A 16,990-nucleotide genomic window follows, 5' to 3' on the forward strand; every position below is an offset into this window, starting at 1 on the left:
TCGTCGATGCTCTTTTTCCTTATTTCTTAAGGCTCTTGGGTACCGTTTTTTCTACCTGCCCTTCCAAGAACTGTTTGCTATTTTAATGTTTGCCTAGAGTGCGTAGCACTTCTACGCGATCGAGCGATAACATTTTTAGATTATGGATTCGTTAAGACCTGTCGCAATATATCTATTTATACATTCTTTTACCTACTTCTTGATGAAACTTCTCTATATTGAAGTACTTTCTGTTATTCTCGTTTCCCTATCTCGATCTTCCCATCTCAATTTTCTATTTTGATTTCCTACCTCGATTTCCTAACTCCGCGTTAACTTTTCAACTTTGTTATAGCATTCTACGTATATAAACGCGTCTCCGAGAGTTCCTACTGACTCAAGTCTCTGGTTTCAGGCGTGGCCGGTGCTCGAACAGGCACCGGCAACACTCAACGTCAGCAGTCCGTCCCGTCGGTGGCGCACAGATTACCGTACTTCGTGCCGCCCTTGCCGGCCGCGCAGCCACCGCGACTCGAGGAGAACCCCTACGAGAGTGTGCCGGTACTGGGCCCTCTTCATCGTTACTCCAGCCAGAACAGGAGCGGCAAGGAGCGTTCGCGCAACGGCAAGTTCGGCAACGACAAGTACAAGTATCTATCGTCGCAACAGCCATACGGTGCGGACTACTACGGTCTGCAGAATCAGTCTGATGTCACGACGCCGCTCTACACCCAGGTGGGCGGCGAGTACTCGGACACGTACTCGCAGCCGACCGATCGGCTGTTCGGCGACGACAAGTACAGCCAGCCAGTGTATTACACGAACTCGACCCGAGACTCGGCGTGCGATCAGGTAACCAATGCCGGCCGATTGTATCAGGGCCAGCCCGATAGCAGTTTCGGCAGCGACAGCGGTTACAGCCACCACACGTCCGGCACCACCGGTACCAGCGGCACCCGCGGCAGTAATTCCCGGACAAATCACCGTAGGGACAAGCAACGTAACTCCCATCACTCGCATCATTCCGCGGACTACATCGTGTCCTAATGGAGGACCAATCGCGACGTCTCTGAGGGTTCTCTTGGAGATGTGCTCTCTCCTCTGAGAAAAGAGAGAAAGGCAAAAAGACAAAAGACCTTATTTCTGTCACGTTGTTGTCACGATGGAATGATGGCGACCATCGAGCGTGCTCTTTAACGGAGAGAATGGCTGATGCCGATTCGGCTGTGCTAAACTGCTGTATTTTGATACTTCGACGTCCACAGTTAAGAGTCAATAAAGGTATTCTTATCGCTTCGGCGAATCAAGTCGCGACGATCGTATTGAACGACTCGATCGTCGAAGCGACGAGGAGACCCGCGAGCAAGTGACGATTCGGACTTGACGAGAAAAACACAGTGATCTCTTAGTGATTTATACATATAATCGACACACAAGACTATCTAACAAATTTATTTGTAATTTAATGAGACTCAGGCTGGTACCAAAGGACGTTAACAATTACTTTTACCTTTTTAGTTCAATCCTTTGTAATTTATATACGTAGAGGGAAAGCATTAACCGCGGAACGAGCTAACTTCGTCCTCGTCGTGATGTCGTCGCCCGCAAATCGTGCGACTACCAATCGCGAAGAGCTATGAAGAAGCACCGAAATCACCCTAAGCGATCAATCCTATCGCTCTTTCAAGCAATTAGCAGTTTTGTGAACTGACAAACGTGCGAAATATTCGAAATCAAAACCCGTCGGATCAAAAACTTGTAGATTTGTTTATTCTAAAGTATAAGATGAAATTTGAATCTTTTTAAAATAACATCGAAAATTAGTTAATCAAAGTCTAAGATGTTAAAGATGTGGTATTTCTAGGCTAAATAACGAAGTTGTGTGTTTAAAATGAACAGTCCAAATTACGAAATAAGCGGGTCTCGATTACGGGTGTTTCGCCCTAGATTAACGATCCACTGCCAGTCCTATCCTAAACGGTCGGACGTGTTCAGCCGACCGGCAAATTTCGTACAAACTTTGATACGATGAAACGTATAATTTTTGTCCCGCCCTCGGAGAAGGGAGAAGATCCGATCGCACATTACACGATAGAGAACGTTAGACAGTACTACGCGGTTATCTAGTCCGATAATAATCACTTTCCATACCAATGACGCTTTAGGAAGTCTCGCAATGGGATGCGAAGCGACACATGCATGCCGATGATAGTCTTGAAATGTAGTAAACACACGCACGGTAGACTAACGCCGAGTCCTCAAATTATCCGTCAGCAGGAAGGCAAGAACAATGTATGTATGTTTTGGAATCTGATCAACCAATTAAATTACTCGATAAAAGCATTATGTTGTTTTCTGCCATCCTTAAAAAAGATTTCTTATTTAAGAAGACAAAAACAATTTATTTATATAATGTCTTGTTATATGTGATGGGCTATAATATAATATACATATATCTAAAGTCATATTTTGGATTACAATAAATACATTCCCTAGTCTGTCAAATTTGCAAAAAATGTCGCACGATTCCAACATAATAAAACACCTCTCGATTATCGAAACAGAATTATCCGGCCAAGTAAAATAAAATCGATTTAATCTTTTTTAAACGTGAAATTTTCTTTTCTGCTATTGTTTAGTTCTATGCAGTAGAATCGACTCGAGAATATACACGAAATAAATCGCAACCGAATTGTTTTAATTAGATTCCAACGTGCATAATACAATTTCGAGGACCGTAGATACCACACGTATCATTAATATCATCGCTATACTGCCACTAAATGCACTGTACATATTCGCGCTTTCACGGCCAAAAATTTTTAGGCGCGCGCGAGCCTTTTATTTTTGTAATCCCATCGCCGAAGCGTAAAACTATAGAGCTCGCTCGATAAGAAGGGAGCATGAGAAATTTTATTCCCGAGAAAATGTACCCTTTCTTGTTCTGAAAAAGCTTTCCGACGAAGCATGATTCGCGGGGTCCTCATATCGTTCATTCCGGAATCGAAAGCTTCCGACCGTAAAAAAACCCTCTTTCCCAATCCAGCAATAATGCTTTCTCGATCACAAATCGCGTTTTCCCGAAACAGAATCCAGAAGCGAGGCACCGTGAACACGCCAATGAAGTCTCGATGTTGTTAATAACGTAACGGAGGCCGTGTGTTAGGAAATTCATGAGCTGCAATTGCGGCACGCTCGCAACCCCCGCCCCATTCTGAATTGCCATTCTGGCGAACGCCAGACAAAGACTCGGCCGAACAACTCCGCAAATGGCCCAAATTATCCGCGTCCATTATTAAACACATTATTATCGGCGATCGGGTCAAGCCTTTATGAACAATCCTTGATCGGTAGTCGCACGTAGTCGTGGATGATTCGCGGGTTCGCGGATCACGGTAAACCGACATTGATTTGTTCCTCAGGATGTTACTTCGTCCCGTAATCGATAAATGCAAAATAATTTCGGATTGGCATTGTAACTTTGTCCAAAGAATGAAACGCCTTTAAAGAATCACAGTAAATGAAGCTAGTCACGTACACACTAGACAAATGGACAAATATTGTGATGTAGAAATATCGACATGCTCTTTTTACGTCGGAACGAAGTGACACCACCGGAGGTGCAAAATAGTTCAAGCTTTTGGTACACCGCGAGATAGACCAAAGCGAGAACGAGACGCGAGAGAGTAAGAGGGAAAATGTTCGTGTTAGGATGTACAGACGCACGTTAGTACCCGTATGAATAGCGCTATCTCTTATATACATACCGCATGTAAGAAAGTAAACGGTAATCGGTGAGCAGTGTATATAGAGAACCGGGAGGAGAGGTGGTCCCCCCGTGTGTAGCATAGCTGTACCATAACGATATCGTTACCGAAATCTTTTCCCGTGCGCGTATAAGAACGAGAAAAAAAGATTGAAAGAAGCTATATGTATAGAGGGAGAGGCGCGAAAGAAGAGATTATAAATACAAATATAATTTTTAAATTATTTGTATGGCAGGCGCGCGCGTCGTCGCGACCATGGCGACGAAGATCGGAAAAGGAGGAAAATTCATTGTATCTTTCCTTTTCGGAGCAAGAGGGATGGGTTGCAAGAAGTAGATACCGAAAGTAGGCTCCTAAGCCTTCTCGGACGTCGCAAACCTCACTCTCGCTCCTCAAAATAGTGCACGCTCTCTTTTTAGACGCGCCTATAGGCGCGAATACCTCAACACACAAAGAAATAATCGCTCTGTTGTAAATATAATTTTATATGTACGAGTCGGCGAGATTATACGGTGGTTTGCGCGATCGACGACAACGAGGCCGGTTCAGGGTTGCCGCGAACATTAAAGCTGTCTTTGAGCTCAAAATGACGATAATATCATTAAAAATGTAAACGTAGCCCTCGTTTATCAAACGTGGTTCTCACTTTATTTCTTTATCATTAAATCGTTAAATTATTTGAAAATACAACAACCAGTGACGAAGATGTTGATTATTGTTGCAATTATTATTGCACCAGGTCACTCGACTCGTTAAAACACACATTTACGCTTGAAATCTCCAATACTTTCATTGCCATTAATTTAGGAGAATGAATATTTAGAGCCTGGCTGTTCAAAAATTTTATATAAAGTGAGGACGTTATTGGCAATTTTGAATTTTCCACGTTAAAATGTTTCCACGTTTAAAATCCTTGTGATGCACCGTTGAAACGGTATGCCATTTAATAACTCACACAAGTCGAAAGTCACGCGGCACAACAGCTATCTGCGTTTTTATACAGAAAAATCGATACACGCGAGTTTTCATTATATTCGGATAGGAATTTGTTGATCGCGCAACGCTGCCGTTAATGTTACGCCAATCTGACGCTCCCGAAAGTTGTGCTCTCGATTGTCGATCTTAAATTATCCTAGATGATACAATGTAGCACCAGCAATAATGTACAATTATAACTTGAAATGTCCTTCAGTCCTTTTATTATTATTATTATTATATCTTGAATGAATTGTGCGCAGCGTATTTTCGCACCTTCGTCAGCCTAAGAATAATTAAAGTAGTTCATTATCGCACATTATTTTCTTGCATTCTTCCGTCTTAACAAATTGCAAAAGATTTTGACAAACAAGTTAAATTAGTTGAGAAAGTGCGTAATAATCAAATAATTATGTACTGATTTAATTTGAAGCGACGAAAAGTTATTTCTTTCGCCGATCTTCGACTTTCTCACAACGAACTACGAGCAGCTCACCAGTATTAATTAATTAATGAGTTAATGAATCGTACCGAAGCAACTTTGCAAATTGCATTGCTGAGCTCATTCGGGACCTTTCGAACGCGAAGAAAAGCTCTCTGAACCAGAAGCGAAATTTCTGATTAGCTAATTAGCACGATTTCTTAAATTAGACTAAGGCAGCTCTCATCGTTCCTCAGGAAGTGTATACTCGAATAAAATAATATTAATTGCGAGAGCATGATTGGCTGGAGCGCGAGAGCGAAGGTGGAAGAATGAAGGTGTACAGTGTGTACTTATTATGACGAGACACGCATGATCAAAAAAAAAAAAACACTGCATACAATCAAAGTGCTCGCATGACACGAAAGTATCAGGCGATTCGAAGATCAAGAGGGATCGGAAGAAATGCGAGGGAAAACAAGAGGCGGATCGAGTTACACGCTTTTGTATCTTATTGCGTCCATGTTAATTGAATGTTTCGCGATGTTGTTTTATCTTTTTTCTTTTGTGCATAGCTTGTATGATACGTACAACGGAAATCTAAGTTATTCTTGTTCTTATTTTTAATTGGGGGAAACTCGGAAGCCCCAAGCGCGGGATCTTCGTTAACACGAGGATCAACACGATTAATCGTTGCATATCGAGTGTAGCGGGCGAATGAGCGAAGTGCAAAACGAATCATGCGTGATTCGAACGTACGCATATACGTTGATAATAGGATAACAGGGATGCGAGAAGTTGACGCGTTCGTCAACTATTTCTGATCTAACATTCGATTCGTGCACTTGCAAAATGTCCGACATCGATTATCTGGAATTAAACTCTCCGAGGCGTAAAATTCGTTTAAGATTAATTGAAAAATAAATTCTTTTAATTATTCATACAAAATTTAAATTAACAAGTATGCAAATCGGTAACGTGTACTTCAATATTGAATGATCAATATCTCGTAATGTTTCCTTTAAATTTTTACACAAATTGCAAAATCAAGCATGAGTCGTTTAGCGTATGCGTCGAAGTATTTTATTTGTAAAATCGTCGTCTTTCGTTCGCCATCACGATACTTTATTGTTATTTCGTACCATGTGCGCGAGGATAGCGAGCTCTTTAGCTCCAAAATGCGAGTGAGAAAGAGAGAGAGAGAAAGAGAAAGAAGGGAGAGGATTAAAGGAAAAAAAGAGACGAGAGAAAAGAGAGAAATAAAGAAGAGAATGCACGTACAAAAGTTAGAAATAGAGAACGTTTCCTTACCTTTCGAACGCGCGTACGAGTCGCGAGATTATTATTATTTATTGTTGCGTTTTATGAGGGGACGGGGGATCATGTTCCCCCGTCACTCGTCCTCAGCAGCCCCCCTACCCCCCAGTTTTGGTAACGTCGTTTTTTAGCGGCGGTTTTAGCGCTGTAGACAGAACAGAGGACACAATAACATAGGCACTAGAATACCTCGAGAGGAGGTAACAAGTAGCATCTCTTTGAAAGTTAGCTCGCACGGGCGTTCCGCCCTTTCGTCATACCGGGGACGCTCAGAAGAGACGACAATCAACGTTCTAGCGCGTTTAGCGTTAACATGCGATCCTTCCGGATTTGATTTCAAGATCTCTTTCGTGTCGAGACACTCTCCAATTTAGGAAAATAAAAATTATACAATTGTATTTTGTGTTAAATATATATATACAGAGTCCTTTGCCTCTGGTCTCATTAGATTTCCATTTAAATAGCGCGTAACAGCATACCAAGCTTGATCGTCTAATTCTCATCTTCCAGCGATACACCGAACGCGATCTTTATGTTAAAGGAATAAATTCGAAAATTCAGTTACGACTTATTTAACGCGTAAGCAATTCCGGGATAATCCGATCTGAAATTTATCTGCTCGACACGGAAGTCGCGGCTAAAAGTGACCGCATTGAGAGCGCTAAAAGTGAGCGCGCACGTTCCTATTATCACATCTCGTTTCGACGTGGATTAAATCTTCGCCTGGTCCGATTTAACTTCGCCAACAATTCAGCTCGAATTACTAGTCGAGGGTTAACGCGAGCGACATGGTCAGCGCGAGGCCCTGTCGGTGAAGTTCGATCGAACTACGGTAATCCAATCGGTACGCGGGTATTCGGTATCAATAGCGCTGAGCGTCCCAAGTTCTACCGTCCCGGATGAATCGAGGGGTCGATACTTGACGAGGGAGATCCTCAAGGAAAACCCTCGCGAAAAATCGGCCCTCGAACTCGGCGGCGGCGACGAAAAGGCGGAACACTAGCTCGCAGAACAGGGTAACTAGCTCTAACACCTATCTCTTACGTCAGAGCTAAGGAAGAAGAAAGCTCTGTCACACTCGTTCACGTCACGGTATCAAACCGTCACGGCCTGGCATTTTTAATCAGGAAATGTCGGCCGAGGCGGCAATCTCGAGACACTATCACACACCTTCGTACTAATAAACGATTTACTATTCGATTTCATTGCGACGTCTATCATTATTTTCACCCGATCATAAAAAACTGCACCCTTGCGACAAGTTCATATCCTATAGTGAATATATCATCAATTTCCAATTTATTCTAACTCCCCAAAAGTATCTGCTTTGCTTATACAAAAGCTTATATATTGATTAAGAAATACTATTCGCGATTCATTATTCATCATTACATATTCATTGTCGATGCTTTGAGACAGTTTCGAAAAATAGATCAGTGTTGAATATTTTATTTTCATCTTAATGTTATTAAAACTGTCTAATATCTATGTATTATTCCGTGTTTTACAAAAATCTTTCGAGGAAAATAATTTATAAATTATAACTATAATTAGAAATATAATTATATTGCATGTTGTAAGGACATTTCGTAGATCATCTTGATAATATCTTATGTGCAAGCTTATTACAACGATCTATATGTGTATATTTCTCATTATCATGGTGATAAAAGCCCGCTCATAGATCGTCGAACGGAATAATAACACAGGTAAGTTAATAAAAAATAAAAGTTAATAAATTAAACAACGCTTGACTCACCAATACCTGCACCGCGGCGAACGCAAGAACGTTGCGTCTGTAAAATAAAGATTGTTTTTTTTTTTTTAATACATCTTTTTTTAAATACCTACATCTTTTTTTAAATAAGTTATAAATTGCTTACCTCGCGGTTATTTCGCGTCGACCGAGCCTTCCGAGCCTTCCAAACGTCCTCGTCCCTTCTCGTTCCTCCACGGTGGATTCTTCACGTGAATCTCAGTATCGCAGGGATCTTCAAATCAAATAAATTAAAATCGAGGTTTTTTCAAAATCCGCTAATTTAAAAAAAATTCTATTAGTCAATAACTTACTGCTTACTCCCGCTGCCATTATAGACGACAGACATTACCGCTGTGCTGCGGCACTCACACGCATACGTGCGCCCGCGCAAAACTCGGTTAATCACGATCGCGCTAATTACTGAAAATTGTGAAACGACGGTCGCGCGGCATTTTACACACGGCACTCCCGACATTAATCGCACGCGACGGTACGCGCACACTTAGTTACGACGCGACGCGATAAAGGAATATAACGCGGAAAAGGATGACGCGAGACGACGAGCGACGTTCGGCGACGCGACTTTCAGCGCAACGTATGAAGCCAAGATGGCGAGGGGCATTCATAAATTGCGCGTCGAACTTCACGCCAGTTCGCGCGGCACTCGCGGCAGCCGCGACCCGACTGCCCCTAGCTGCACTTTCGTGCACCTTCCGTGCGCTTCGACCGGAAAGCAATTAATGTACATACATACGCTTATGCTTGTTAGGGCGGCTATTATCTTAATGAGCAAATACATGAAACAGAACCGGGAATATATATCCGCAAAATGAGATACCGAAAAATATGGTCGCCACTCGTGACCGATTGCTCGATTCTACTTTATAACCAAAACATTCTAAAAAAGCGTTCGTACTAATAAACAATTTACCATTCGATCTTATTGCGACGAATCTATATATTATTCTCACCCGATCATATTAACTGCGCATACCCTTGCGATGAATTCATACCAACGAATATTTCCGCGATTTCCAATTTATTATTCCAACTCGCGAGCTAGAAGAACGAAATAGGAACGCCGCTGGCCGACCATCGCCGACAACTTTGATGCCGAAAATACGATTATGAAGTCAAATTAATGACTGATTAATGTCTAACGGAAAATAATGCCCGAAAATAATGTCTGAATGAGATTATTGATCACATGAAATTGCACTCGTAATACAGTTCGAATATTTTAAACTCGTAAAAAGCAAGCATTATTGGCAAACAATCGATGCGCGTATCGCGACTGACTTTCCGCTGCTTGACTCGCGTATTATCTCCGTGCCTTCAATCGAAAATGGCGGACGAACGCAATTAAATCGATAAAAAAGTCCAAGCACGACTCGAATGAAATATTTCGGCAAAAAAAATAATGATTTCTTGCAGCCCAAATTAATTTCGATGAATATATTAAGCTATCGTCACATATTTCGTGCCTCTCGTCACGTGAACTAGTTTTAGCTCAAAGTTTAAAGTAATAATATATATGATTATATATGATTCCGCTCGATTAAGAGGGCAAGTTTGATAGAGATATCGGATGTACGCATCCAAATACATTCAGTCCGATGAAAAACAATAAGCGCGAATCCCCGATACTCGATCGTAGCCCGTACGTAGGTTACAATTACAAAATTGTTGCTCTCGTCAAACGCATGTACGACCATTTACCATTTGTACGTGAATTTCCGATATTTATCGAATTTGCATGCACCAACGCCCCATGTTTCTGCGAACTCGTACCGGTATATATGTATACCGAATCCGGTATATATCCGATTTAATTACATGGCTGCGGGTGCTCTTAAATCGCGGTCATTACATCGAATCGCACGCGCGCGCGTTATTCGCGAACGCGTGCAAATATGAAATCCGGTTGTTTGATCGGTCAATAAAACGTATCGCGCCGGCTGTGATATCGTGTTTTTCTCCCCTTCTCTTTTACCCCTTTGTCCCACGATACATCGTACGTTAATAATTAAACGCGGTGACGAGGAGAACATTGTTTTGATCCTCTCATTACGCCCACAAGAACAGTGATCACCGCCGGCCGCGGTCATTCATTGACAGACAAATCAATTGCGAGAGACAGTGAGAGAGGGGGGGAAAGCATTATCGAGTTTCCGAAGGGTGCGAAATGGAAATAATAATATTTCGATAACATTCACACAAGCCTGTGCCAGCCTGAATTCACATTTACATAATGAGCTTGGCACGAGCCTTTTCCGAACGATAATGATGAATACAAATCCAATAAATGGAGAAGGGATGAAAGAGCGCAAGAACTTCGGTTTCATATTTCACAAATTAACGTTGCTCCGAATTGTAATGCTCGCGTCTCAAATTTAACAAACGAGTGCAAACATTAACCGGATTACAAAATCACCTGTTTTTTTTATAATAGATATAGATATAGAGTATTCAAGTAAAATTCTTCAAGCAATGCATCGAGAAAAAGAAGCCTATATAGGCGAATAATAATTTCTTTTTTTTTTTTTAATTGAAAGTCCGTAACGAAACAGAAAGAATAGTTTTAAAAATGTATACAATTTTTTAAGCCTAGAGGAACTTTCTTTTAATGAGCCTATGAATAACATTATGCAATAATTAATGCATTCCGCACCCCGCGCGCCCGCAAGGATTATTTTATTGCGCATGACTCGTCAATTTTTGCGTATTTTGCTAGTATAAAACGGTTGAACTATATTCAGTAATTAATTACTTAAGCGGAAGACATATATTTATTTAAGTATTACAATAAAATTTGATCTCTGTAAAATCGCATCGAACGTCATGCATTAATTCACTGTATGTCACATAACATAAGCAAAACCTGTAATATTATCACGAGTTATCACGACAGATAATTCCTATGAGATTATATATTATATAGTTGAGCAATTAAGTTAAAAAGAAAAATAAATTATTTTTTAAAAAATGCCTTTTTGGAGTCTTACGTTACTTTAGATTATTTCACATAATTTTATAATCTTAATCATCCTAAAGCATTCTAATCAAATAGAGTTCATCCAATCATCTTGCGCACACACACAAAGAAGGTACACCTTCAAGTAAAGGCATCCAACCCTTTCAGGAAAGTTTAAACCTGCGCGCGTTCCCAAATCCAACCAATCTGGACGACTTCCATATGATCACGTTCCATCGTGGGAGATCCAGCAATGTCGCTTGTCGCTTCGGATGCGTACGCATCCGGCGTTCCATGCCATTTTAAAGCTTCGACCTCGACCATTCTTCAGTCAACCATCGAGCGCATGCGAACGCTGGTTAAAGACAGGAGCAAGCGGAAGCTTGCTCCAACGTCGTCCTCCAGCGTCTAACGTCTTATAATCAAAGGTGTCTTGCGTGCAACGTGCGCAGCGAGTGAATTCGTTGATAGCGTGCTGGACACGTGGTCGTCTTCGTCGGCATGGAGACTAGCGATTCGATGCCGCCAGAAATGGAGTCACCCGGCGAGGACATTATGCTGATCGAGACCGTCAAGAGTATAGTGACGCGTGGAGAGCGCAACGAGTCGGAGGGAACCGACGAGGATTTCTTCTTGATGTCGCAGGACCAGTCAGTGCAGTATCCCGAGGGAACGGTATCTGCAACAGAGGTAACGTTAGCGTGGATGCACCTCTGCAGAATATGCGCTAACGCGAGCAATCACGTGATACCCATCTTCGAGGGCGACGGAGCGGAGCATGACTTGTCCAGCAAAATAATCAAGTACTTGCCGATACACGTGTGTACAGTAAACGCCGAAATTTCAGTTCAAGTACCTCGGTGAACGACGCGTTGCTCATCTTCTGATTGCTTTTCACAGGTATCCGAAAGCGACACTCTGCCGTTGCAACTGTGCGAGAATTGCGCCAACATCCTGATAGCCTGGCACGAGTTGCACGAAAGATGTCTAAGCGCGGAGATAAAGCTGCTGGAAATGCAGGATACGCAACTGCGAAATAAGCAGCAGGTAAACAAATGCATGATGGTGAGGTTAAGGAATCTCTGTTTAATATTACGAAGCTAATTAGCGAGTCAGCTATGTTCCTATTGCATTCTGATCTCAAATAGATCTCAAATAAAACATGATAACATGTCTAAGATAAAGAGGATTTATATTGCCATATTTACCTTTTCAGAGTTTAAGTATTTAACTCTCAAGTCCCTCTCTTTGTTATCGCATCGTTATTCATAAAGCTTCTTTAATCCATTAATCCCGACTAATTTTATATCCTAGAAAATGTGTTTCTCTGGACGCGCGTTGTCTTATTCCATTCTCCTTGCATCCTCTCTCATACTCGCGTTTCTTTTTACAATCCTTTGTCTCCTTATTCATGTTCCTCTCTCTGTAAATATACAATATTCTAATTATATATTCTTTACAAATGTTTTGCAGTATTACAACCCTACTTCTTTGGATAATTTAGAAGTTACTACGCCGATGCTTACGACAGCCAGCACGACCATTGAATCTAATATTACAAACCCACTGGTAAGTACGATAAAACTATAAGAAATAATCCTTTTACATTAAGAAATTTAATTGAAACTCCTTATTGCAGCCAAATCAACAGGACGATGACAAAAACGAAGCGTGTGATTCAGAAAAAATTAATAAATCCAACAGGTAATGATTTCGTATTTTCATAATTTGTTAATTATACAAAAAGCACAAAGTTCTCTGTCTCTGTCTCTCTTGCCACCTGTTCTCCGTTTATATGATCCGTCTGCTCATGATCGCCGTATTTTTAGCATGTAGATAATAGAATATTAGAATATAATGAAAATAGAATAAGTGCCATCATATATAGAACTTGTTAAACATTTCCCGTGTATCTCACGAAAAGATGGAAACTGTTCGACATTGAATACACACGAGCAACCGTGACACGCGTCGTAACGAAATGTGAAAATCTCGCTAAGCCATTAAAAAAAAAAAGAACGATTTACTGACGTTGGGTACGCCAAGAAAATTTTTGCGACAGCTTAACGAAAGATTTCGAGCAAAGCATAGAAAGAGAAAGGCAATGCGCCGGAACAGCCCCGGGATGGTTGACTTTAACGATTACCTAGAAAACTGAGCGGCTGTGATAACCGAAACTCGAAATCGCAATCGTCCGCTGCGTCGTGCCGCGCAATCACGAAACCTGGAGTCAAGTTTCGGCTATTTTGCAGGTCGTGCGGCGTCCGGACACCGTTTAGAGTGTCCCCGGACACGCCGAAAGCATTTTGGAAGCCATACAGGAAACGATGCCAGTCGAGAATGCGCAACCCGACAAAGCCGAGCGCGACGGCCGAGGACTCCGACTCGGTCTGGACCGCCGTCATGGACACGATGCACGATCAACCGTCTACCGTGTCTGAGCAGCTGGAGAGTAACGATCAGTCCGTCGAACCGAAGGAAGAGTATGTCGCGACGCAGCGCTCTGTAAAAAATTCCGACTGCGACGAGCTTCGGACGATCACTGTCGCACGCGAGGAGAAGAAAAGCGAGAGAAATCAGATCTTGAATGACAATTCGACACATTTGGTACTTGACGATAAAAAGGACAGTAAAGAACTGTGCGAGATTCTTGGAAACGCGCCGCACAAAGAGGAGACGTTCCGATGCGCCGAGTGCGGTAGATGTTTCAAGTTAAAGGACTCGTATTTGCGACACATGAGGATCCACAAGGACGAGCGGCCGTTTACCTGCCACGTGTGCGGCAAACAGTTTCGCGACTCCGGCGGGCTGACCAGGCATCTCAAGGACGTGCACGCGAAGCTGAAGAACTTCACGTGCGACCTGTGCAACAGATCGTTCGCGTCCAAGGCGACGCGGGAGGATCACCGGCGCACCCACACCGGCGAACGGCCGTACGTCTGCGACTCGTGCGGGAAGACCTTCAAGTCCAAAGCGTCCCTGTATATCCACAGCAAGCTGCACACCGACGTGTTTCCGCACGCGTGCTCGTACTGCACCAAGCGGTTTCGCCGGCGACAGGAGGTGCTGGCACACGTGACCACGCACACCGGCGAGAAGAATCACGGGTGCGACGTGTGCGAGAGGAAGTTTCGGGTCAAGTCTGAACTGGCGCGGCACAAGCTCATCCATTCTGAGAACAAGCCGTTCATCTGCGTCAAGTGCGGTCTCGCTTTCCGGCAGAAGCGCTACCTGAACAATCATCTCAAGAGCCGGCACAAGGAATCTCTGCGAGCGTCCTAACGATAAGGGGCATTATTAACGGTAGAAATTTACTCCGAACGCGCAACATCGTCCTCCCCTTCTCTGTCTCTCTCCTTCTCTGTATAGATACGGTCCTTCGTCATCGACCTACCATCGACGAAACCGTCTCAAACCTGCCGCCTTTGTTGTTTTTCCAGGTGCGAGCTGACAGAGGAGAGATCTTTCGCGACATACGCACTGTGGACGAATAACGCCACGATAAAGTACGAAAGCATTCCAACGAGAAGCACGACGCTGATTGCAGAAGACGTTAAAGAAATTTTAGAAAGAGAGACACGTGATTCGTCGGATAACTGCAACGCAGTAAAATGCGACGAAAAACTAGACTCGAACGTCTCAAGATATCAAGAAAAAAATAAATTTACAGTTATACAGTCAACGAGTAACTCTGTAAAGAACTATACTTGCGATAACTGCCAACGTGTTTTCAAAAGAAAGCACCATCTAATACGCCATATGACAGGCTGTAAACATCACGATTCGGTCAACGAAGAAGATTTGTCAAGGACACGCACTAAGGTAACAGAAATGAAAAAGAAGATAGATGACAGTATGAGAAAAGAAAAGAACCGGTTGATGGAAAATATTAAGAGCGCAAGCGACAACGAAGAACCTTACCTTTCATCGGTAAAATTATTGGGAAAACGATCCAGAATTTATCCATGCGGCTGTTGTGAGCACATCGCGGAGAAGAGGAAACTGTTAAAAGCCCATCTGGTGGAGGCACATCCCGAGGTCGCGAAGAGGAATCGGAAGTCCTTCATAGCCACGGAGACAGTGATGCGTGCCCGAATGGAACATGACGGTAAAGTGTACTACCATTGCAACGAGTGCGGCAAGAACTTAAATTCGCCGTACACCTTCTATTGGCACCTGCGCATCCACACGGGCGAACGGTTGTTTACCTGTCACCTCTGTGGCAAGCGATTCCGCGTGAATCAAGGTTTGGCACGGCACCTGAAGGAGACCCACGCCGGCATCAAGAACGTGCCATGCGATCTGTGCGGCCGTATGTTCTCGACGCGGCGCAACGTCGAGGACCACAGGCGCATCCACACGGGCGAGCGGCCGTACGTCTGCAACGTCTGCGGAAAAACGTTCAAGCAAAAGGCCTCCCTCTTCGTGCACAATCGCACGCACACGGACGTATTCCCGTTCAAGTGCAGCTACTGCGGCCAGACCTTCCGCACGCGGCCGCCGCTGATGTTGCACATCACCAAGCACACCGGCGAGAAGCCGCACGCGTGCGACGTGTGCGGCCGTCGCTTTCGTATCAAATACGAGCTGAAGCGACACCGACTGATCCATTCCGACGAGAAACCCTGGCGCTGCACCGACTGCAGCCTCTCGTTCCGCCAGAAGCGCTACTTAGTTAATCATAAGAAACTCAACCACGAGCCGCCACGCAATTCGGCCGTCCCCCAAGTAACGGGCTGACTCTCTTTTCAGATGGACGCGTCGAGTGTCGAAAGACGAATCGGAGAGACGCGCACGAGTCAGCTCGCCAAGGAATGAGCAGTCCGATATGGAAGGACACATTAATGTCGAGAAAGCTCGATCAACGGTATCCAGCGAGAAATGTCTTGCATCGACGCATCTTGACGATTTTGAAGAGAAGTTAGAAAGAGACCATTCGGCAGATTCTCATCCCAACTCTGAGAAGAAATGCACCCCTTACAAATGTGAGGAGTGCGGGAAGGTCCTTTCCACCTCGTACAATCTGCTAATTCATCGCAACATTCATGCTGGCGTACGACCCTACATCTGTTCCATTTGCGACAAGAGCTTCCGATCGACGTCCGGTTTGAACAGGCATGTGCGGTACGTCCACGACGGTGTTAAAAATTTCGCCTGCGACGTTTGCGGGCGTCATCTCGCCTCGAGAGCGTCGAGGGACGAGCACAGACGCACTCACTCCGGCGAGAGACTCCACGTGTGCGAGACCTGCGGCAAGTCCTTCAAGCAGAAGGCGTCCCTGCACGTGCACCGACTCTACCATTCCCAGGTCCTGCCGCATCGTTGTGTTCTATGCGACCGCGGTTTCAGGAGGAAGCAGGAATTGGATAAACACGCATCCTGGCACTCCGATCGAAAGCCGTACGCCTGCGATATTTGCGACGAGCGTTTCCGCAGCAAAGGTTGCGTCACCCGTCATCGGCGCACTCATACCAATCAGCGCTTGCACATTTGCGCGATTTGCGGCGCCAGATTCGCTCAGGAGCGATATCTGAAGAGACACCGTGGCAGTTTACACACTGCTGTATGCACGTAAAGATGAAACATCGAATTTGTTTGTCTCTGGATGTTCAGACGAATGTAGTCATGAAAGGTTTGTCGATCGTTAAACTCGGTGCCACTAAATTCGACTAGTATGTTTGAACAAATCTATGCGATCCGCGAGAATTGCAAATATTCGATCGAATTAAATCATAAATACAGAAGATGGCAAAAGTGATGAAGACAAAATCAGAAAGAAGAAGTCCATGATAGAATCA

At 43.7% G+C, this 16,990-nt stretch overlaps 2 protein-coding genes across 9 annotated transcripts in view; both read left to right on the plus strand.

Moving 5' to 3' along the window:
* Pxb (putative Hedgehog signaling attenuator pxb) overlaps nt 1–7,664 on the plus strand; it is a 442,218-nt gene extending 434,554 nt beyond the window's left edge. For all 4 annotated transcript variants that reach the window (XM_077419091.1, XM_077419087.1, XM_077419089.1 and 1 more), the window contains exon 7: nt 395–7,664. In XM_077419091.1, the coding sequence (XP_077275217.1) occupies nt 395–1,026 (632 nt within the window). In that variant the 3' untranslated portion in view covers nt 1,027–7,664. The remainder of the gene's footprint in view (nt 1–394) is intronic.
* Nucleotides 7,665–11,250: 3,586 nt separating this feature from the next.
* Nucleotides 11,251–16,767, plus strand: LOC143904411 (uncharacterized). 5 transcript variants are annotated; one of them, XM_077419079.1, is made up of 6 exons: nt 11,251–12,011; nt 12,093–12,239; nt 12,666–12,761; nt 12,832–12,896; nt 13,445–14,495; nt 14,633–14,769. In XM_077419079.1, the coding sequence occupies exons 1-5, from the start codon at nt 11,694–11,696 to the stop codon at nt 14,472–14,474; spliced, it is 1,656 nt and encodes a 551-aa protein (XP_077275205.1). In that variant the 5' UTR covers nt 11,251–11,693; the 3' UTR covers nt 14,475–14,495; nt 14,633–14,769. The 5 variants fall into 5 exon arrangements, with proteins under 5 accessions (XP_077275205.1, XP_077275208.1, XP_077275203.1 ...); XM_077419082.1 differs by lacking the exons at nt 13,445–14,495; nt 14,633–14,769 and adding an exon at nt 15,945–16,767; XM_077419077.1 differs by lacking the exon at nt 13,445–14,495 and having other exon boundaries at nt 14,633–16,079.
* Nucleotides 16,768–16,990: the final 223 nt, after the last annotated feature.

The sequence above is a fragment of the Temnothorax americanus genome, unplaced genomic scaffold (assembly GCF_048541705.1).
Source record: "Temnothorax americanus isolate GAGA-0224 unplaced genomic scaffold, ASM4854170v1 Scaffold51, whole genome shotgun sequence".
Lineage (NCBI taxonomy): Eukaryota > Metazoa > Arthropoda > Insecta > Hymenoptera > Formicidae > Temnothorax > Temnothorax americanus.